Genomic DNA, 23,464 nt, shown 5'->3' with positions numbered 1-23,464 from the left:
TGGGGTTTGGGTTATCGACACAAAAGGACAAGGAACAGTCAAGGAAACCGTACAAACCGAACAAATACAGAGTTCTTAACTGCATGAAAACAAAGGATATCCACACTGAGTATGTGATGTAAACCTGTTGTGTAACATGTACAGTTATGGGCTAGACAGTCAGTCCACAGCACACACAGTTGTTCCGTTTAGATGTGAGCTAAATATATGTGAGCTTCTAACTGTGACCTATCTAATGCATACTTAATGAGCTACGGCAGTATGCAGAATTCAGCAGATTTTTCAAGTTGTAGGCAATAGATTTGCTAACTGTTATGTTTTTATGAATTATGTATTTTCCATGTTACAATGTATTTCAGAGCATTCAATGTGGAAAAAATTTGAAAAATGCAATAATGAAAATTGTTTCAAATTGAGGAATTTTTGTTCACAGGGAATTCTATTCCTTCACAACATTGCCACAACCCAATTTTACCACAAATAAGTACTTTCGTATTCTGGGACATTGGCATACGTATGCCATATTTTTTCTAGGGGTGAAGGCTCAGTTTTTACCAATGTTCCTCACAAACATCACAGTATATTACTTCCATGATGGCCTCTATGGTTCTCCATCTTCCTGATTGGTCAATACGCATCAGGCCTTGAAATGAACGATGGCCATGATGGCCAGTGCCATCGCTGCCCTTCCCACTGGCCGACATGCCCCACAAAAAATCTCCGTCCTCACAGCCAGTTTTGCTTTGCCCTATATTTTCTGTGGCCATCATGCCCTTTTTCCAAAAACATCCATAAGCCTATTTAAAACACAAAAATCCTTGCTTTACGATGCTTGCAAACCCAATTGTCTTAAAATCTTGCAGAATCGATGCACAGACAGTGACAGACGTTGCATACAACATGCTCCGACTTTATTGTCAATGCACTGAATGTACATTGTGTATGTCCACACAAAGCATGCAGTGTACATGTACATGTACTGTACACATGTACATAGAAGCACGGGCCTGGAATACTTCAAGCAGCGACACCACCGCTACAAAAATAAATGCCTCTATTCATGCACTCACATTCCAGCAGGAGTACGTGTGAAAGATATCACATACAGAGTTGCCTGACTTCATCTTTCTCAGTGCTTGTAGGTGTGGTATACAATTCACATTGATTCACATTGAGGTTTGTGTATGAGGTGTGCGTGGGTACGTGTGGCTGTGGGGACGTGTATGCAGTGTATACATGTCATGATTGTCATTTAGCCTCCATGCCCATTTACAGATTTTATCTGGCCTTGGTGCCCTCCCAACTGGCCATGATGCCTTCTATAAGTTTGCTTTAATGCAATGCCAAAGTGGCCTTGCCCTAAAAATTACCAAATTCAGGGTCTGACGCACTACATCATTAAGTGGGTCAATTTTTTTGTGCTGATTGAATAGCATGAATGGGAACGAAAGCAACCAAAACTTGCCTCAAGAAGGGACAAAAACTTGCCTTAGTCTATGTAAACATTTCTACATTCAACAATTCTTGAGAATTATGGACAATTTACACTACTGTGCACAACACTAGTCAGGTAATCAAGCTGGCCAACAATGTTTCATTTCTTGGCAAGACTGATCAAAAAATGTCATGGTACGTCCTCACCGATACATCATCATTTTCAGAAATTTAGGCCACATGTGGTGTATGACGCACCGCGCATGGTGCTGACGATATCCAACAACGTAATTATGGGTCATCATGCCTGCACGAGCTGCATGCTGAAGCCCCAGTACATGTACATCATGTACATATACATACATTGTACTTGTGCAATATTACGTGCAGTCCTGCACATTTTGTTCAGCGGTGCCTATATTTCATTGTTTTTTCCCCGACTTTCTGGGGGAGCCAATCAACAGCTTTGTTTGAGCCTTATATTGAATTATTGTGGCGAAACAGTCTGTGGACTGACGCAAGTTTAGTAATATATGTCTTGTTCCCTTACGCGCGGCGCATCCATTGGCGCGTAGTCAGTAATTTGGTAGTTAGTTCGTCTCCAGACGTCGTGGTAGAAGCATCGCAGTGCAGATAGAGCGAAATGCTAATTCAGCCTCACACACAGCTGGCGGGTTGTGCAGCGCGGTGTTCGGCGATCTGTCGAGGGCAGCGAATGGTGAGACCTCAGAATATTTGTTAGCAAGCTATCACTTATAATAAGTGGGACTGAGTGTCAGTTTGGTGGCTGTAGGTTGAGCAATAGTGGTGTGAGACGTTTAGGCCTGTGTGGCTTGTGCAACAGTGTTCTCACTACGTGGGATTGGGTTGCTGGAAGCCTGTCGGCCTGGTCGCATGTGGTCACACTGAGGTTCACTCAGAGCTCCGTAACCTAAGCCGAAGCTTGCATGTCTTGGGGTTTGCTACGAGGTTACTCCTATGTTTATTGGGCTAGTGTGTGCAGTTGCATGACATTGTTACTGTTGATCATACTAGGTGCCACAGTGAGGGTTATTGTCACTGTGGGTTACTTGTGGTAATACACGAGGGTTATTACACAGTCTTTATGCTTATGTTCCATGATCACTTGCATAAATTGATTGCTGTGTTGAGGTTTATTAGTCACAGACCTGGATGCACAGTTGAAGCTTATACATGCACTGTGAGGTTGACTTGGGTCAATAAAACAGTTGTTGTTGTTGCTCTCTAAGACACTATGTGTACTGAGGTTTATTGAGGTTTACCTGACTTGGTAGATTGGTAGCCACGTTGATTGTCATTCCTTTAGGGTTGGTATATTTCCAACAAACGGACAGGCCTAGAGTCCTCCGTTCGTGACATAATCCCCCCTTGTGTGTACATAGCCGCTCATGTGCATGTGAGGTTTGTTAAATAATTTTGTGGGATTGCCCCGCCCGCTGTTGGTGGGTACTTCGGTGTTCGTCGACCGGCGGGCGACGGCGAGTGTCGCCGCCACATTATTCATATAGTTCATGATGTCATTCAGCCTAGAATGTAAAATAAGAATGGCATCCTGATCTTGAAGTCCTAACGTTTCTGCATAAAATGCCATGATTACGTGATTGTAATAAGACTGTAAGACATGTAAATGGATTATTTTCATGACAACTTCCCATAGCCAGCTATCTGTTGAGCATTGATCGTGTCAAGTTTCAGTTTGGGGGAGAAATCGGCCAAAATTGCAGTGCTAAAGCAAATGGAACATTATACTGTACATTGTGACCAATAATTGCTGATGCAGTTCATTTAATAGTGCTTTGACCTTTCCCTGCAAATGCTTTACCAAGGGAGAAAAAGCAATTCGAATGAACAAGTTCGCCAACTTCGCATTATTGTGATGAGAAGGAATTATCAAAGCATTATTGAGGAGGACATGATGTACATGTGTACATAACAAAGTCTGAGGTGTTTTGAGTACCTCACAAACTTCAGAATGCATGACTACATGGAGGAAATTCTGGAAAGTTCTTAGCAACAGATGCGTAATTCACAATTGGTTCACAGAGGTATTTTTAAAAAGAACCCTAACACAAAAATAACTACAGAACTTCTTATTACAGTGCTATTCAAGTTACATTTGTGTTTTACATAAATACCCCTTCCATCATACGTGTACATGTGTTTCACCTGAGCTGCTTATCAACACCTGAGCTGCTTATTTTACAAGGGATTCCTTCTATGAAGCACCTTTGTCAGGTCAACTGGGCGACTCTGTGGGAGTTCCTACCCACTTAACTAGGGTGCTGACATTTATCTCGGATACCCGGTTATTTGGGGTTTGCCTCCAAGCGACACCCTGGCCTGCGTACCAAGTTGCCTCTGCCTCGGTCCCCCCTTTTTGTGTTGGGGGGGGGATAGAGCCTACCGCAGTGGCACTTACCACAGCAGCCAATTAAGATGAACCACTCCACCACCGGTAATGGCTCACCAAGGCCCGCAGAGAGACAAGGCCACGCCTCACTTGTCAGCCCATATGGCGGCTACATACATAAGCCCATACTAGCATCCGAGACCTCTCCAACAGGGGGACCCAGGCATGAAGCAGACAATAGCGTTACCCTGGCCAACTCCACATCACTTCCTGGGGCTGCTTTCTCCAGTCCACACCCCGGGCAACCACACCCACCGACCTGCTATGCCACCATGGTGTCAGCACGCTCCACGTCATTCATCCTCCAACCTTTCCTTGGGGTTGTCCAGGAAGAATGCTTCTGAATCCACTACCACCATGCTCTGCCTCCTTCCGAGCGTGAACCGCAGCCTAACCATTCTTCCATCACTTCTGCCCATCCAATTTTGTCTGCAAATTCTTCCTCAAATCCTCCTATGCATAATAAATGCAAATGTTCTACGTCTTCTTCTGCCAGGTCAACCAGTAAGAAGTCGTGTTCTTCCAAACATCATGATGCCTTTTTTCCAGCTATCATCTTGGCTTTCCAGCCCTTCCCTGAGACTCTCTCTCTGCTGGTCAGCCAACTCTATCTGAAGTCTACACCCCCCACCCCGCTACAGCTCCAGATCCTCATCAGTGCGGGTTCAGATATTCTAGTAAAAAATTAGCCCATATCTGAGCCAGAAATGCGATCCAACCTGAGATATTCAGCAAGACCTAGTCCAGACACAATATGATCTTCAACATACATCTGCTGGGGATGAAGATATAGACTCCACTGCTAGCCTTATGCCTACAGAGGCTTGTCTTTGTCTATTTGAGAAAGATGTGATACAGATCCTGTGTCTACCTGCTCTGACAATATTCAAAGAGGATTCCTAGTTACGCCCTTCCTTCAAACATCATGAGGCCAGACTGCAAGCCTTGGCACCAGTTTTTCAGAGCTACATGTACCTCTAGACAGCTCATGTGTGGAAATGTTCAAAGTCCTCTCCAATGCAAAACGATGGTGTCCATACCTGGCTAGAGCAAGAGCCTACTTCAATTTTCCTGGAATTACTCCATTCCGGAGTTACCTACTGCTGCTAAGGGCAAAATTGCTTCTGACTCGGTTAAGTCTCTTGGCAAGAACCCCATCCTCAACAGAGACAAGTCCAACCTGGAGCTTACCTTAACCAGCCTCTTATCACAGTCTTCTATGCACTGCCTTCCTCTTAATGTTATTAGAGTACCTTTCCTATATGAGTGTGATGAAAATTCTCCAGTCTCTCCAGACCTCACTGCAGATGCTCTCAGCTCTGGATAAGAATGTCAACTCCATCTTCAAGCAAATCTCATGGACTTCTTGCCTTGCTACATCTTCTTGCAGAACTAATGTTCTTGAGGTGATGAACATCCTTTTATGATGGCATGAAAGCTAAACTTCAAAGCCACCCTTATATGGGAAAGACTTACTCACAGGTCAGTTTATAGAGATGATGGAATTAAAGGCCATGCTCATAGAAACAACTGAAAAACTCAGCTTCCGTGAACCTCCTCTGCCTCCTTGCCATCAGCCGGCTCCCAGTTGCCGAGCTTGCCAGTCAAGACCACTCCCTCTTCAGTGCCTCAGGACCGCAACTCCTCTTGCTCTTTTCGAACTCCCTGTATAAGTCAAGTTCTGTACTGCCCTCCCCTTCTCAGCCCATGCAAACAACACAGAAAGGATGCATACTCAGAGGATACACTCAGCGCTACCCCCCGTCCTCTTGGGGGTGGGCGCCGATGACTAATCAACTTGTCTGCGACCTCTATTCCCAAACATGTTGGGAGCCAACTTCAGTTTTATGCAGGAAGTTCCAAAAATAGACTCTACGAATGGTGACCCAATCCCTGCTGATTCCAGCCTGGGCTTCCTCAGTGGATCTGAAAGATGCCTATCTTCACATCCCAATCCAACCATAAGACTATAAGATCCTTGGATTCATCTACAACGGAAGAACCTTTGAATTCTCAGCCCTGCCATTCAGCCTGTTGACGTCCCCTAGGGTATTTACCCAAGTGGCAAAAATTGCTGTCGCCTACCTTCGTTGGTTAGACGTCCTAATATTCCAATACCTTGACAACTTGCTTATTATAGGCAGATCTCCAGATGAGACTGCAACTTCCATTTCCTTACAAGTTTATCAGCTGTCTGGGGAAAAATCGAGACCCATCCCTATCCAACTTACCTAGGTAAGGTTCTCACCAGGGTTCCATTACACCAGCATTAAATGCATTGATAATCTCCTGGATTGTGTTAGCCTCTTCATACCCTGCCAAATGGCCCCAGCCCAGGCATGCTTATTGCTCCTAGGCCTGATGGTGAAGGTAGTACCTCTTTGACATACTCCCAAACCAAATGCCATCTGATCAACCTTCTGGTTCCCATATCCACCCACACCTTTGCTGGTGGCTGATACAGAATCATCTTGACTGCGGTCTCTCCTTCCCAAAGATGGATCCCCAGGTGATGATAACTACCAATGTGTCCTAACTCAGATGGGGTGCTTCCCTTCCCTCCTTCAAGGTCTCAGGTACATGGGAGCCTCAGTTCCTGGGAAGTCACATCAACAACTGGGAATTCAAGGCAGTCTTTAACGCATGATGTCACTTTGTACAATCGTGAAACACAAACGTGTCCTGATCTAACTGGACAACTCAACGGTTATCGCATATATTACCCACCAAGGAGGCACGCACTCACCACGCCACTTCCTCCTGACAGGACAAATGTTCCTGTGGACACTGGACTTTGGGATTGACCTGCGAGCAACCCATATCCTGGGAACCAGCAACTCCATTGAGAACGCTCTCGAGAAAAGATCCACCCAACAGAATGGACTGTGCTCTGCAATATGGTTGAGTCAGTCTTCAAGGCTTTCGACAAACCACATATCAACCTCTTGCTTCACCAGAAAATGCTCAGCAGTGTTCTGCTCTGGGTTCCCTCGACCACAAGCCTGGGTGACAGATGCCCTCCATACCAGCTGGTCCAATATCCCTGATCCCAGCAGTGTTATCTAAGATCGAATGAGAGTATCGCCATGTTCTTCTCATTGCTCCTTTGTGGCCTCGGCAACCCTGGTTCCTCTCTCTGACCAGGCTGTTAGTGCAAGTCCTTCTCATCCTTCCACTCAGACTGGACTTTCTCAGTCAACCGAAGTCCAACATGCTTTACTCACAGCCAGCAGATCTGCACTTGATCTGCTGGCCATTGTTCAACAATCATCCAAGCAGCAGTCCTTTTTAACAACGCTGCCAAAATGGCCGCAAGAGGTTGATGCCAATCAACTGGTAAATTTTATAACAGCAGAATACAAGTACTTACTTCATGGTGTGAAAGACAGGGTGTGACTCTAACTGAGGTATCTATAACTGCAGTAGCCAACTTTTTCTTGTGTAGGTGGCATCTATACGCAACTACCATTCTGCCATCACGACTATTCATAGTGGCTTCACATTGATGGCTCTGTCGGATAATAACCCCCTTAAACACCTCCTTTGTGGTATGTTCATCAAACATCCCCCCTTAAGACAGCTCATTCCCTCCTGGGACCTCTCCCTTGTCCTTCAGCTCCTTGCAGGCCATCTCTTTGAGCTACTCAGAAGGACCTCTCTTCTACACACCTCAGAGAATCTGGTTTTCTTGCTCGCCGTAACCACTCCACATTGAGGCTGTGAGCCATGGATGTTATATATTACAGACGGCTCGATGGGAGCCTAATGGCATGTGCTCCATCCCAGCCGCGGGCTTCCTCACCAAGAAATCAGAATTGGAATCGTTCCACCCTACAGACATCTTTGTTCCCGACTTCACAAAACACTCCGACTCTCCTGAGGACCAGCCATGGTGTCCTGTTTGAACTCTCAAATGGTACTTGGCCAGGACTTGAACGCAGAGAGGTATAACATCTCAGCTTGTCATTACCTCAATAAAGCCTCATCAACCAGCAAGCACAGACACTCTAGATAGAAGGGCTGTCTCGGCCATCAAATTCACCAATCTTGAATGGCTGAACTCTGCAGATGATAAAACCTTCTGCTTCATCAGAGTTCATAACATCAGGGCGGTATCTACCTCATGGCCATGTTTCTGAGATGTTCCGATAGAAAACATATGCAAGGCGGCAATGCTGGAAGAAACCCTCAACATTCACCTCATTCTACCTGAATCATGTCTTGCAAATAGACTGCTCAGGGCAAAACAACCCTGTCCTCCTCTGCACCGGGACCTTGACTTCCCTCACCAGGGCAGGCCTCATCCAGATCTACCTGATGGCTGCCTCCTCTTTTTGGTGGGTCTTAATCACCCCCCTTTTTCCTTTTTCTTTAAAACATTAATCACATTTTCCTTACATTTGATGTGTCTTCACCAACCCTCCTCTATAGTAAGGTGCTGCTCTGATAAAGTAGGAACTGTTTGGGTAGGATAAGTGCAGTGGACTCCTACCCCACAGTACTGTGGGAGAGTCTGCTAGGGAGTACCTACCCAAACAGTCAGCAAACACTCTAGCTCAGACCTTGCACTCCAAAAAAGATTGATGAACATGGCATTGATGCTGTGCTGCATCCTAGCACTAGTGGGTGCACTACAGTTGTTCAAGTTTTTTGTGAATGGCAAAAGACGTGAAAGGAAATTTGCTGAGGTAGCAATTGTTTGGGTAGGTATCCCCCAGCAGACTAATCCACTCTACTGCTTGGGAGGATTCTGATGACAAACGTCCATTGTGAATTCTAATGTCAGATTTACTGCATTTTTATTTTGTTGTAAAGTAGCCATCTTGGCATAAGGAGAATTTGGACTTATGATACTACATGCCATCTACCCCAATGTCCCCCCACCCTACCCTTACCCCCCGAAAAAATAAAATATTTGTACAGATTTTGTAGGATGCAGCGTGTCTTCAATTATTTTGTATACATTTGAATATGGAATATAATAAAAATCACCAAATTATTTCACTTTTATTATTTGATCTGTTTACACTGAAGCCCTTTGTGTCTTGACCCCCTCTCTGTAATACTCCATGAATTGCATATGAAGTTATATTAACCCAAGAAGTTTTAGGCCTACTGAGCCTGCACTGTTACAATCAGTTCCTACACCCATCACTGCCTATTAATTAGCCTATGCCTGAATATTTGATCATAAAACCCCTACGGACAAAGGCCAATCCAAACATACTGTTATACAATGAGCAAAAAAGAATAAAATACACTGTAGTGATGAAAAGTAAAATCTCCCACAACAATAATGTGTCAAAAAACCATGGCAATTTCCCGCCGGTAAAAAATTGTACCAAACCAGAACTGAATTTTTGGTTGTTCAATCTGTAGTGATTGTTTTGTCAATTTTTTTCTTCCTGGCTTAGAACATGATTACAAACACCACCCCAGGAAGCACCCACAATAAAAAAATTTGTTTCTGATGAGGAAAAATTGGGTCAAATACGAATTGAAATCCACAAAGTTTGGTATCATTCAGCTTGGAAAATTGTGTTCTACATACTCGGCATGCCATCTTGTCTGTCCACTGAATAAATTTTGCAATATGTGGTTCAGGAGAAGCTTCTTCAAAATCAATTTATCTCAGAATTCTAGTAGCCGAAACACACACCTTGCTTGCACATAAATTTTTGGATTTACCTGTGTAAGGTATGGGCTGCAGACTGACTGAAGATAGCTTCTGCTGCATGCTACTATGTGTTCCAATCGTTTTTATTTTCTTAGTTTTTAAGTTTAACGCTTCGCAACTTTATGAACTGTATGTAGGGTGCTTTGCTGCAAAAGGATCTCCACACAGACCTTGCTACAACTCAGGTGCTGCACACAGATGTAGGAAAGTTAACAGAGACCTTCAATAGCATGATCAACAATCTTGATACATCTATTAGCACCCTGCAGGTAAAATAGTTCTCTATAATTCATACTTGGCATTTATATGTTTTGTCAAATGTCGTATAGAAGTTCTTTTGGAAATAAATACAGTTAAATATCATAGAGTCCCATGTAGATGTATTAAGAATGCAGACATCAGTTTTTATGTGCCAAGGGCAACATGCTGTAATCCAAAGAAAGTAAAAGAATAAATGCAGACCAACACCACAGCAAACAATCTTATGAAAAAAAAAGACTATTGCAAATTGCAACGTAAATCAAACTTGAGGATGATATAACAAGTGTAAAGGCTGGCTCAAACGTCAGGCAAATGCAAAAGCAAAGCAAATTTGACTTCATGACAAAGTCGCAAGAAATTTTTTGGTCGAATTGAGATGTGTTCAACTTTTGTGAAATTCTCAACGCGAATGTTTGACCTGATGTCACAAATTCGCATTTGTTTTCACATTCGCACAAAGTGTGAACCACCCTTAAAGCATAACAGTGTGCATAAGCTTGAGCTGTTGAAAGCTCTACAGATTAACAATTTTTATTGGAATGGAGTCCATGATGATATCACAAGTGCTGCAGAGTGACCCAGTTTGTGCCACTTTGCATAATTGTTGCTTGCAACTGTGCCCTCTAGATTTTCTTCCATGAAGGAACCTATGATATATGCCACAGCTGTCATTGGAAATGAGGGATCAGGATCTGTACATAAGTAGTGTATAAACGTGTAATAAGTTAAGGAGGTAGAGTGATTTTTTCATTAAAACATCCATCCGGAAAGTGCTAGCGTTGTTTTCAAGATACATTCTGTAGCTTTTCAATAACCCAAGAATTAAGGGCCCTGCTAAAATTTAAAACTTGGAAATCAAGGCATGGTTATAATGCTTATCGCAGAATACAGATAACAGTGTGACTTGATCCCAAAACACTGATTGTTGCAGAAAAAATTAATAATGATAATTTGTAATCTTTTCACTCTGCAGAAAAAGTATGTTACCTTGTTTATTCGGTCTTTCCTCTGCAGCAAAGAAAGCATGATTTGGAGCAGGTTCTTCTTGATAAACATACCCGGATTAAGGATATCACTCCATCATATGATCAACTTGAAATGCAGTTTGAAGAGAGGACAAAAGATTATGAAGATAAGAAAAAAAGCGTTGTTTGTAAGTATTTTTTTTTTAAAATAAATTGACAGATTGTTTAAGGTGCCTTTACAAAAAAGGTTGACATGGTTTGGCCATGGCAGCCACTAAAGTTTGTCTGGCTGGATAAGGATCATAAAAAAATATAACTGAAATTACTCATGCAAAGGCAAGAAGAATGAGACAGGTGTGGTAAGTTCACTGTAATGTTAATACACCATGACCTATGTGTCATATACTATCAAGAACGTGGTGACTGTTGATTGACTGACCCAATTTGAAGGAGGTTGTGGCAATTACTAGCACTTCGGTGTTTGTGGAATTGTAGAAATAACAATGGTGATTGCATCGTTCATCGCGTGGTATTCAAGGATCACGGAAGTGAAGGTAATTTTGGACATAAAGTTTGGACTTGTGTGGAAACAGCAAATTATGGCTCCAACTTGTCACAAAATATGCTTAATAAAAATGCGTTGTTGCAACCAATGTCACCATTATAAGCAGCAAAATGTCCCCCTTTCGGAAAACCAAATCGGTGAACCAAAATCAACAGTTTGGCTTAAAAAATTCAATACTTTATTCCAGTTCATGAAAAGATTTACAATAGTAAGCTCCATACAGATTTTGTGTGTGTATGAATGGGTGCAATTAGCATCTTTTTCAGTGAAAGTCTGTTTTAGGTCACTCTAGTAGAATCTACTTGTTTTGTATTACAGCTTTGAAAAACCAGAAGAACAGTCTTGAAGATGCTACTGCCCGAGGCAAGAGAGAAATCGTAAAACTTAGCAACCCTTCGGTATGTTCCTCTTGGGGGGGGTGTTGTAAATGAAATATGTGAACATGTACAAATTGTACTTAACTTTTGTACAACTATTGTGTATTTACCTAATTCAACAAATGTAAAAGTACAGGTTCACTCAGCACTGTTATTCATTGGCTGAGAAGTGTTTACTCCATTTCAAAATTGTTTGCACAACATTGCAGTTCTCAGTGAGAGTATTTTCATTTTATTGTTTGACTTGAATTTTCTCTTTTGAACATACACCAGTCAGTTTTCCCAAACAAGCTACTAAGGATTTTAATTCATGTCATGTGACATTGATGGTTGGAAATTTATAGATGTAGAAATACAACCATTACATTTGTTTTGCATCTGTCGAAGTTGAAAAAGTCATATGTGTTTTTAAAGGAAAAATCAGAACAACAGAGATTCAGAGATCTCTCATCACTACTGATCTTCAACCCAGTGTATATAGAGGTTCTGTTCCACAAATATTAAATTAACTTCAAAGACAAGTAAAAATGAGAAATAAAAAAATTCCATAATGCAGCTATATGATCCATTTCCAGGTTATTTATTATGCTTTATGGAATTCATGCTCAAACTTTAATCAGCTGATAAGAATTAGAATTAGTCATTGATTTAGTGTTGCTTTGTTGATTACTAAACATGATACATTTAACAATACTATTTGTTTTGTTCAGGTATTCAGATGTCTGCAGATTGTGTTTTTAATATATTTAACCTGTAGGTTTCGGTGTCAACATTTAAAATGATTTTTTCTTCTTTTCAATTAACAATCAATTATGCTACGTAGCCTCTTGGGAGGAAATCAACAACTTTGATGCCACAGGTTATCTTGAGAGTGTTTATGTTTTGATGTTGCACTAACCTACTAACATTTTAGAGTTTACAGTGTTCATCTTACTTGTAGAGCCACTACTTTATGCATATTTCCCTAAAGGTGCAATACATGCACTAAAAGTTCACACAATAGGCTACCCACCATGCCCTGCGGTTTGCCTGCAATCTTATGTGCTCTTTTTCTCTTAGCGTGGAATGTTGATAGATCATAAAATTTCTTCCGTCATTTTACTCAGGTTTATCTTCACCGTCCTCCATCCACTTATATTTATTTCATCAATTGAATAAAGAGTAGAGTTCCCATTTGTCTGGTATATCTTCATTTCTTGGTTTCTACTCCCATCAGTACAGATTTTTATTATTTTTCTGTACATTCTGTGATGGAAAGATATGTGAAGAGGAAACTGGCTGCGGCCACTGTGGGCCCGATTGACACAGGACACCCTGCCTTTGTAGAGGCACAAGGGTTGCGAGGCATTACCCTGCCCTGGCCCTGACATCTCTCTCTGCCTGACTTGAGCAATTCACATGCATCTCAACCCTCATGACTTCCTTTCACCAGAGCAATGTTGTAGATAACTTCTTCCGTCTGAAGGAGCCAGAATGTGTCTTGAAACTCTCCCCTTGAAGGGACCAGACCTGTTTGCTGACAAAATCCAGGAAGCAATGGAGGCTGAAGCAAAACAAGTTGATGCTATAGACAGGATAAATCTCCATGGGTCAGCATCAAAATGCGGTCCAGATCAGACAAAACCTCACAGATCGAAGCCCCTTCAGCCTCCTGAAGGATGCCCTGTGAAGTCCTCCCAAACCTGGCCCTTTTGCTGTCGCAGTTCCACTTCGGCCAATACATGAACAACGGCATGTACCTCTGACCAACGCTACAGCCAACCCTCCCACTTGAATGGCCAGTCATATAAGTCACCGGCCTCTCTATTCACTGGGGGACAGCACAGGTGACTTTTGAGAGCCTTGGCAACCCCAACTTGCGGACCTGTGGTCAGCCGCCTTCCATCTTTCCTAGGGTCTGATACCAGACTCCAACTGGTGGGTGCTCTAAACAATTCAGTTTGGTTGATTTCTGGAATTCATGAGCACCCATCCTTCCAACACCATCATTCATCAAACTGAACGCTTCCACATGGACTCACTCCATTTAATCCTCGACTCAATTCAGATATCATCATGGGTCATGTCCCTCAATTGCAAAGATTCATATCTTTATGTTCCAATTTCATCCTCAACATTACCTGTTCCTAAGATTTCAATACAAGGAGTGACATATAGAATTCATGGCTTTCCATTTCAGTCCGTTGACTTCCCCTCAGGTCTTGACAAGAATTATAAAGGCCATGGGAGTTGTGCTTCACAGGAACAGTGACTTAGTTTATCGATATCTGGACAACTGGCTTATTGTTGGCCGCCCGAAATTGGAAGTCAATGAAGCCCTCTGGGAAACACTGACCATGACCACACAACGGGTTCCCTGCCAACGTGAAAAAAATTACACCTAATCCCCACACAGACACCCACATTCCTGGAAGCAGTACTTGACCTTAAAACTGGTACGGCCATTCCAACAGACACTTGAGTATTAAATCTCCAGTAGTGCATCCAATTGTTTCTCGGGGAGACATTGGCCCTGCCAGTAGCATGGCTGAAGCTGCTGGGACTCATGGAAAGCATTGTGGATCTTGTACCACACTGCCAAGTTCATATGTGCCCACTTTAGCTCCACCTCCTCACACATTATTGCCCGAACCGCTACTTGATCTATCGTATGGTTCCAGTCAATTCCTTCTTCCGACCACACCTTCAATGAATCCGCACCCATACCAGATGGCAGGGAAGTGGAGCCCAAATCAAAATGTACACATCAGTGTCTTAGAGATGCAAGCAGTATTCAATACTCTCTGACATTAAAAGGGGTTCATTCGAAGCTGCCTAGTCCTCATCATATGTGACAATACTACAATGATGGCATACAACAACCACAAGGGAGGCACAATGTCAGCTCAACTCTCCCTCCTCGAGTGGAACATGCTCCATTGGTGTCAGGAATAAGGCATAACCCTGACAGCTGCCTATGTACCAGGCAAGGACAACACTGTAGCCAATGCCCTCTCTTGGGGGAAGGTTTGGCCCGTGGAATGGACCTCAAAGCCCAGCTTCACCAAACAGAGTTTCCCAATGGTCAATTGCCCACACCTAGATCTGTTTGCATTAGGGGCCAACAACCAACTACCTGTGTTTGCTCCCCACACCCAGACCCTTGAGCATGGCACACCGATGCCCTGTCAATCTCATGGACTGGGATGTTTGTATACACATTTCTTCCGATATCCCTTATCACATGAGTACCTACAAAAATCAAATTGGAGCAAAGCAGAGTTCTTCTCATCGCTGCATTCTGGATCTGACAGTCTTGGTTCCCATGACCAATCAGCCTGTCAGTCCACAAGCTGCTTACGTCCGGATATTGTTTCAACCAAAATCGAACACCCAACTCCAGAGAGTCTTCACCTGACATGCTGGGTGTTGTTAAACAATTGTTCTGAACAGCAGGCCTTTTGGCAGAAGCTGCCTCATTTGCAGCACAAAATCGTCAACCATCCACCTGAAATGTCTAAAACAGCTGACTGGAACATTACTTTAAATGGCGTTGACAGTAAACTTTTGATCCTGTCAAGTTTACTCTGACCGAGGGTGACGATTTTTTTGTCTACCTGTTCAACTCTGGCCTCGCAGTAGCTGCCATTAAACAACCAATCAGCCGTTGCAGCCATTCATGGAGGTTTTCCTGACAGCTCAACAATCTTTAATAACCATGCCCTGGGCCACCTTTTCCAATGAATGTTCATCACAAAGCCTCCCACTCATAAGCTCCTCCCTTCGTGGTGTCTCCCTCGGGTTCTTGGGAAACTTTCACATTCTCCTGATGAACCCTTGAGACAGACATTGTTACTTAAATATCAGTCAAACTGGCCCTTCTGCTAGCAGTTGGCACGTATCGACAACAGAGCAAACTGCAAGCCTTATCGAATATCCCGGCAATATGAATTGGGAACCACACCAAGTAAGGAGTCATCCATTTTTGCCGTCATTTTCACAAGCATACAAAGTGTACTCTTTTTCCTGGCCCCCCCTCCCCCTCTAAAAGAGTACAAAATGAATGAACAAAAAATGATGATTTTTCTTTTGTGCCTAAGGACCCATTCTAATTCACAACGTACGGCTGTTAAAGTGCAGTACACAGCAAGAGAATAATGGCAGGAGGAAAAACATTGTCCATGGACAGGCCTTGACATTCACGGTTTTCCGATTGCCCGGACAAATTTCCTCTTTCTGTTCGGGCAAATAAAAATATGAGGACAAATTGCCCGATGGATAGGCACTTTTTTCTTGAAATATAAGTGGCCATTTTGAGTGGCCAAGAATAGCAGTCAGAAAATGTGCCTTTAATTTGATTTGCTTTCCTCTTCACAAAATCTTATAAAAAGTGATCAAAATTATACAATTACAATGATTTCTTGCATCATTACATACATATACATAAAATGTACAAACTTGTGTGTATTAATGCACGCTGTGCATATAGCAGGGCATCTCTCTGGAGAAGGGCATCTGGAAAATGCATACATAAATAAACTGTACAATACACTTGTGTCTGGGTACCAAATCAGAGTAAAGCATAGCGGAGCTTTAGGGGGTGCTCAAAGACTTTTCACATGTGGCTGTAACTTCAACTTTTGAATTTTGCCTGGTACTTGTGTATGTACTATTTATATATGACACCAGGCAAAATCATTGAGTGGTTAAGAAATAGCTGTTGCCCGAACTTGTATGAATGATGCATCAGAGTCCTTCGCACTCTCTTCACACATGCAGTAGTTGGACGGTCTATGATAATCGTCATTTTTAACATGTTTCTAAAAGCGTATGCAACCATTTCACCCCTTCCCCAGCAGCGTATGCTTTGTACTCTCATGAAAATGATGACAAAAATGGATGACCGCAAAGGTTGGTTCCTCCCACCTTGTTCCTCACAAAGTATAAAATCAGACTCCTTCACTCCTCTTGATATCTTCGTTCCAGACATTCAGTCGCGCTCAACTGCTCCAGAAAATAAATGGTACCCTGTTCCAACTCTGAAATGATACTTAAACATGATGGTACTAATCAGGGGAGATGTGACAGGTCTCTTCATCACATCAGTCCCCCTCATAATTTGTCTTCCTGAGACACAATTGCAGGCTTGATCATGACAGCCATCCAGTCAGAATTCTCTGACTTTATCAGAACAGAGTTGTCAGAGCAGTAGCAACCTCATGGGCCTTTTTTAAGGGATTTCCACGAACTGACATTGGTAGCATGTTGTTCTCCACTACATTCATATCCTTCAATTTGACGGCCCTTCCAGAAGAACAGCATTGCTGATGACAAGAGATTTAGCTCACCGAGTCTCACATACCACCCTTCAGCATCTTCACTAGACAGAAAGCGGAGTTATGGTACTGGTAAGCCCATGTTCATCTCTTCTACATTAGCTTACCTACATTACCTTACTCCTGGTCATTGAGGCATATTCATTAAGACCAGTATATCTATTAACCTTTGCTCAACTTTATCCTACAACATACAGTAGCATCTCCCACCCACCTCCTGTTTTCCAGAGCTAATCTATCTGCATAGGTAGTGGTTCTAGGGGTAAGATGAGTGCTGTAGACTCCCCTCCCCAAGATGTGTGGGAAGGGTCTACTAGAAAATACTTACCTGTAGAGCAATGCTCCCTCTTCCTACAGGAAGAACTGCTGCTAAAGCTCTTGAGAAAAGGAGAAGATAAGATGGCAGGCATCGTGCACTCTAGGAAAATATGCATAGGTAGTGGCTGCATAGGTAGTGAGGGGGGAAATTGAACTGTATCGTGTCAGAACTAAATTTCAAAAGCATGACAGTACAAAATTGTTAATAGGTAAAAAAAATATGTATTGAGAAAAAAAGGAAAGTATATGCATGTATTCTCTACGTTGGTGTTACCAAGACACGTGTATTATTTTAAAGGAAAAAAGTTTACTGATTGAATTTCAGAAGTTCAATGCAACAAATTGTCTTTGCTTTAAAAGTGTTATAAAGTGTTTCTTTCTTGATTGATGATGCACATGTAGTCTTACATCCTAGGGTAAGTTAAAGTGACAACCATTTGTCAAAAGCTGGTCAGTTTTGCCCAGTACTCACTACACAAGATATATGATGTGAGCTGCTTACCAGGGAAATTTGACTAGTGGGTATCAAATGGTTGTTACTAAACTTACTCCTTTTGATGCACTATATTAACCTTACCACACATCTGATGGATCTGTCACAGCACGTTGTGCTAATTATCTTTGAGTATATTGGGGAAACAGCCATTTTTCTCGACTGTTTCCACTTTTTTTCAACAAACCTTTGTACATGTTGATCTTCACTCTACTTTCAGCTCTTCAGAATGAACATCCATTGATTGTTTTCTAAGCATGATATCATAATAGTGTCACATTAAGGCTGCCTTTTAAAAATATATCTCTAGAACTGCATACTAAGCATGCTCTTGCTGACAGGAAGATTCAAAAATAATCCTGTGCTTGCACCCCCGGTCACACCAACAAATCATGCCTTCTTATAACATACAAACTATTTATGCTTCAATCAGTAAGCCTTGCAAGTCAACAGACTAGACTATGCAGAGGGTATCATTGAATAAGATAGCACCATCATCTTTTAACACTTCTATGTCATACTCCTTGCCCCTTTGGGGGTATTGTGGGACAATGGTCTATTTAGGCTGCCCAAGAATAACGTCCTGATTAGTAAGTGTAGTATCTTCAGGTTACTCTATCTGTATACAGTACTTCCAGTACAACCGCTGACTTGCATGACTAGTCTCAGCCACACAAAAGACATCCTAATCCACATCATAATCTACCACCCTGAAAACCTTTACCTGTATTTCTACATTCAGAAAACAGTATTTCCCTTGTTTAATGCACAAGGAAGGTAAACCAAGACACTACCTCATCTTACACCCTTGGAAACATACTTTACTATACCAATGCACTCATGTAATTCACAAACTGGCCACTCAAATCAACCCAAAAAACCTATAATAAAAACACGGCAAAATTCGGAGGCTGGGAATACTCACCAATAACAATTAAAATGAAAAACGCCACATGTCGTATACAATTACTCAATAATTTTGGTGAAATAATTACGTACATTAAAAAAAAATCCTCCTCACAGCCACTTCCCGCAAAAAATACTTGAAGAAAATGCAACATTTTCATTGAAAAAGAAACACACCAGTGGCCAAAAATCTACCAAATCCTACAAACACCTTAGAATTTTCTGTACCACTGCACCCACATGCTCATTGGATAACACACTTACTATACCCCCTTGTAATTACCAGGGTTGGCGCATACAGATGTTAAATTAAATTGATGACCCTGTAACAAATAATGGAAAGTTATCAGTCAAGGATACAGGCAAACAGGCATAACTTTAATGTAGATCTGGGCCTGGTCATTGCTTGGAGAACAATGAAGCCAACTTCCTGTCTCTGGCTGATGTGGCAACTCTCAGCCAAGTCAATTATCTTACAGGGGTGGAACAATTCTGGACTAATTATAGGAGGGGATGGGGCAAAGGTTAACAATAGAAAAAGGGGGGACCAATTTCCATGACCTTTTCACACTGACCAACCAAAATACACCGTTCAGAGATGGCACACTCTCCCGCAAATGCAAACTGCATCAACATATAAAAACCCTTGAACAAGCCTATACACACAACCATTCATGCAAAATGTCAAAACTCAGCAAGTCTTCAGGCAAATATAAGAGCAAGATCAACCATCAGCCTCCACCACCTCCTGCCAACTCTGAGTTATAAGGAATCACATGTGGACGACACTCACCTAGAAATACCTCCAGCCATGATGAGTCACTACGTCTGTAACTGAAACTAGACACCCCTTGGCCATACACTTCTACCAGCATGAAAACAGTCTCCCACCGCCTAGTGGACTCACAATTCCAGCAGGTTAAAGCCCAGGCAGAAAAGGGCAACAAATTGATATCTGTCAGGAACCACATTACCTGCCAAACAAGATACCTCTCCAAGGCCATTGAGACTTCTACACCTCCATCATATCTAGAAACCAGTTTCCAACCACCACAATTGTACCACTCTCTGAAATTTTAGAAATCCTTCCAAGACAGCTGTATTAAGTAGCTACAAAACAAATCCTCCCTGCTGTTCACCAGAATCATTCTGGAAAAATACCAACACCTGCTAACTGCCACAGAGGAACAGCTCACAAGAACAATGCGATAAGTCCTTCAAGTGCTTGCTGAACAATTCCAAGGCCAAGATCACACCACGGCCAAACAACTGTTTGGCTTCTTCACAAAACCAAGACAACCGTCTAGAGGTGTGAAGAGAAAGTACCCATATTTATTCTCTTTTATAAAAGCAAACAGTCTTTTTCAAGACCACTGTATTTTCCAAAAGAGATATCTAAGCCCTTCATATTCCTATCTACCTCCCTAAAAGAAAAATGGCAAGAAAGCAAGAAAATCCAATAATTAAATTGAGAGAACATACAGCCAGCAAAAATCAAACCGTTTCTATGGTTTATGCAGAGCCAAACCAAGAAAACCAAATCCAACCAAGTGCATCTATTAGCAGAACACTTTAACTAACCTTTCCAAAGCAAAACTAATGTAAGCCAAAAATCGCTTTTAGGAAAAGGCCTCAACTTCATCCCTACTCCTGTTGAACCAAACTATATAACACTTCTGAACAACATACACACCGTCGATCAAAAACTAATAACAGCATTCCCTCTGCACAACAAACACTCCAAATCACCTTCCACCTGACATCCAAAGTAACTCCTAGTACAACACTGGAAGAATATTTGGAAGCCACTAAATTTGAAATCGCCCACATCAGGCTAAAACATCATTATAGAAACATATCCAAACAAGAACTAGCCACACTTAAAACCTCAAAAGTCTACTGCACTCATCCTACCCAACAGTTGCTACTTTAACAAATTTCCTTTCACACCTTTTCCTATTCGCTGAAAACTTGATTGTTTACGGCTCTCTACCCATTCAAACAGTCACTACATTTGCAAATTTCTCATGCGCCTAAAGTTATTCGCTGAAAAGACTTGATCATCCTTGGTGCCCTTTGACCTCCCACTATGCACTACAGTCACGCCGCCATGTTTGTCCTTTTCTCAGTGCTGTAATGCGATAGATGTGTCTTCCTAGGCACATTCGTGTTTTCATCCAGTCATTTTTCCCTTGTGTGGATTTAATCTTGTTGGTAAGATTGTTATTTCCCTTCTTTTTGGTATCTTTGCTCCTCTTTTTCTGTGTGTGCATTTTTTTTTATTTTTTTTTATTTTTTTTTTTATTTTTTATTTTTTTTTTATTTTTTTTATCTGACATTCTGCAGGTGTTTACCATTAGTGTTAAGAGTAGTGGTAAACCCTGCGGTCCCTATAGGCCGTGCCGCATGAGTGGGCGGTTCACACGTTAGTGGCTCATTTAATCCACTAAACCCTAGCTGCTTTTGAGGGCAGATTGTATTTTTAGTAGTTTTCTCAGGCATGACAACCCAGCTGCTAGAGCAGTTGTTCCATTATGTATGCAGCCATTCATGGATAAAGCCTAGCCATATGAGTGGGCATTTCATTCCGTTTTAAAGCTGTCGGATGAGGACAAGGCCTACAGCTTGAGAGGTCACACTAGGTTCTAGGAAGCTCTGGCGAGGATGCAGGCCTTAGCCGCAAGCAGGGATTCCCCTGCCTGGGACATCCCTGACTCATCAGTCAAGTACATATCTGACTGAAGCGGCAGATCAGGCCCGTGGTGCGAGCAGAGCCTCAGTCTTACACAGAATGAGGTTCTCAGTCTTCTGTCGCCCTCTCCTCCGGAGCAGGACACTGGGCATACCTCCTGTTAACATCATGCAACATATTGTCGGTAGTGCGGATTCCTGCAACAAGGACAGATGACAACACATCCTAAAGACCTTATTAGGGTAAGCTAAGTTTCTTGACCTCCCTCATCATACAAGTTTGCCGTGGGCTCTTCACTGCTCAGCCACCTGGATCCGAAGCCTACAGCCCCCTGCTATATTTCCAGATCCTGACCCTCTACCTGCCAAGCTGTATCTGCATCTACCCTCCATGACCTTCTCCGTCTAATGCCGACATGCATCAGTTGTCAGTGCGGGCTCAGATATTCCAGTGGACAGTCAACCCACATCTGAACCCGGCACATGATCCCACCCAAGACAGGCAGCAAGACCCAGTCCAGACACAATCTTTCGTGATGAAAATATAGACTCTGCTACTAGCCTTATGCCTACAAAGGCTCATCTTTGTCTACTCCAGGAAGATATGATTCAGGTCTCGTCACAAGCCAAAGAGGATTCCAAGTCATGCCCTTTCTTCAAGCGTCAAGATGCCAGACTGGAAGTTTTATCACCAGTTTTTCCAGAGCTACCTACAAGTATAGACCACTCGTGCATAGAAACATTCAAAGTCCTCTCCAATGCAAAAGAATGGTGTCCATACCTGGCTAGAGCTAGGGCCTACTTCCATTTCTGCTGAAATGACTTCAACAACTTTCTGTCCATTCTGGAGTTATCCGCAAAGGACAAAATTGCTTCTGATTTAGCTAGGTCTTCTGGCAAGAACCCCTCCCTCAACAGAGACAAGTCCAACCTGGGGCTTATTGGAGAGAGCATTTTGCCACGGTCTCCAATGTACTGCTTTCCTGTCACTCTCCTTGGAATACCCTTCTAATGCATGTGAAGAAAATTCTCCCATTTCTCCAGACCTCGTGCAGTTGCTTTCATGGCTTTTGATGAAAACATCAACTCCATCTTTGAGCAATTCTCACAGATATCCTGCCTAACTACATTTTCCCATAGAACTATTGCTCTGGTGGCGATGAATATCCTGTACGAGGGAGTCAAAATTAAACTTCAAAACCTCCCCTTATACTGGAAAGATTAATTTGCTGGTCAGTTTATAGAGATGACCTCTCGTCTCTATAAACTGACCAGCAAATAAACCTTTCTCGCTTCTTTCATCCCACTGGGCACCAGCCAAAGTTCTACATGCCCTTCCCTTCTCAGCCCACACAAACAACACAGAAGGGATGCACACTCTGATCTACCCCCATTCACTCGGACTACCTTGCTTCATTTGTACCCTCCGTTCCCAGAACCCGGCGGGGGTTGCCTACAATCCTATGCAAGGTTCTGGCAGGACATAACATTGGACCGGGTATTTAGGTATTTGCAATATTCTCTTGGACTTTATAGGTGCCCCTCCGTCCGAGCCAATTTGTCGTCCAACTCCAATCCACTTCAAGAAGAACACATGGCAATCATTGGAGGCAGAAATAAACTCTCTTTTTCAGAAGCGAGCTGTCTTCCCTGTTCCCCTAAATAACAGCAACATAAATTTCATTTTGATATTCTGTTTAACACCAAAGAAGAAACCTGGTAAGTGGCGACCTATTATCAGCCTTAGGCCACTGAATAGGTTCATCCGTCCCAGAAAGTTCTGCATTGGGAACCACAGAACGGCAACTCAGTCCCTGACAATTCCAGCCTGAGCTTTGTCGATGGATCTGAAAGACGTGTATCTTCACAACTCTATCCACCCATGGGACCACAAAGTCCTTTGATTGATGTACAACAGAAGAACTGTGGATTTTTAGCCCTGCCATTAGGCCTTGCAACATTCCCAAGAGTATTCACCCGAGTGTCTAAATGTCCTAACATTCCAATATCTCGACAACTGGGTCATTGTAG

General features: G+C 42.6%; 1 protein-coding gene across 5 annotated transcripts in view; it reads left to right on the top strand.

The window, feature by feature from the left end:
• The window catches only part of LOC110988543 (coiled-coil domain-containing protein 175-like), a 152,922-nt gene that overhangs the window by 89,081 nt on the left and 40,377 nt on the right, over positions 1-23,464 (top strand). For all 5 annotated transcript variants that reach the window (XM_087146811.1, XM_022252177.2, XM_087146815.1 and 2 more), the window contains 3 exons: positions 9,680-9,811; positions 10,818-10,956; positions 11,652-11,731. In XM_087146811.1, coding sequence (XP_087002937.1) covers positions 9,680-9,811; positions 10,818-10,956; positions 11,652-11,731 — 351 coding nt within the window. The remainder of the gene's footprint in view (positions 1-9,679; positions 9,812-10,817; positions 10,957-11,651; positions 11,732-23,464) is intronic.

This window comes from Acanthaster planci, linkage group LG01, assembly GCF_054643075.1.
Source record: "Acanthaster planci isolate LZ-2023a linkage group LG01, COTS_SCS, whole genome shotgun sequence".
Lineage (NCBI taxonomy): Eukaryota > Metazoa > Echinodermata > Asteroidea > Valvatida > Acanthasteridae > Acanthaster > Acanthaster planci.
Note: the sequence above shows the minus strand (reverse complement) of the source record. Positions and strands in the feature narration are given on the sequence as shown.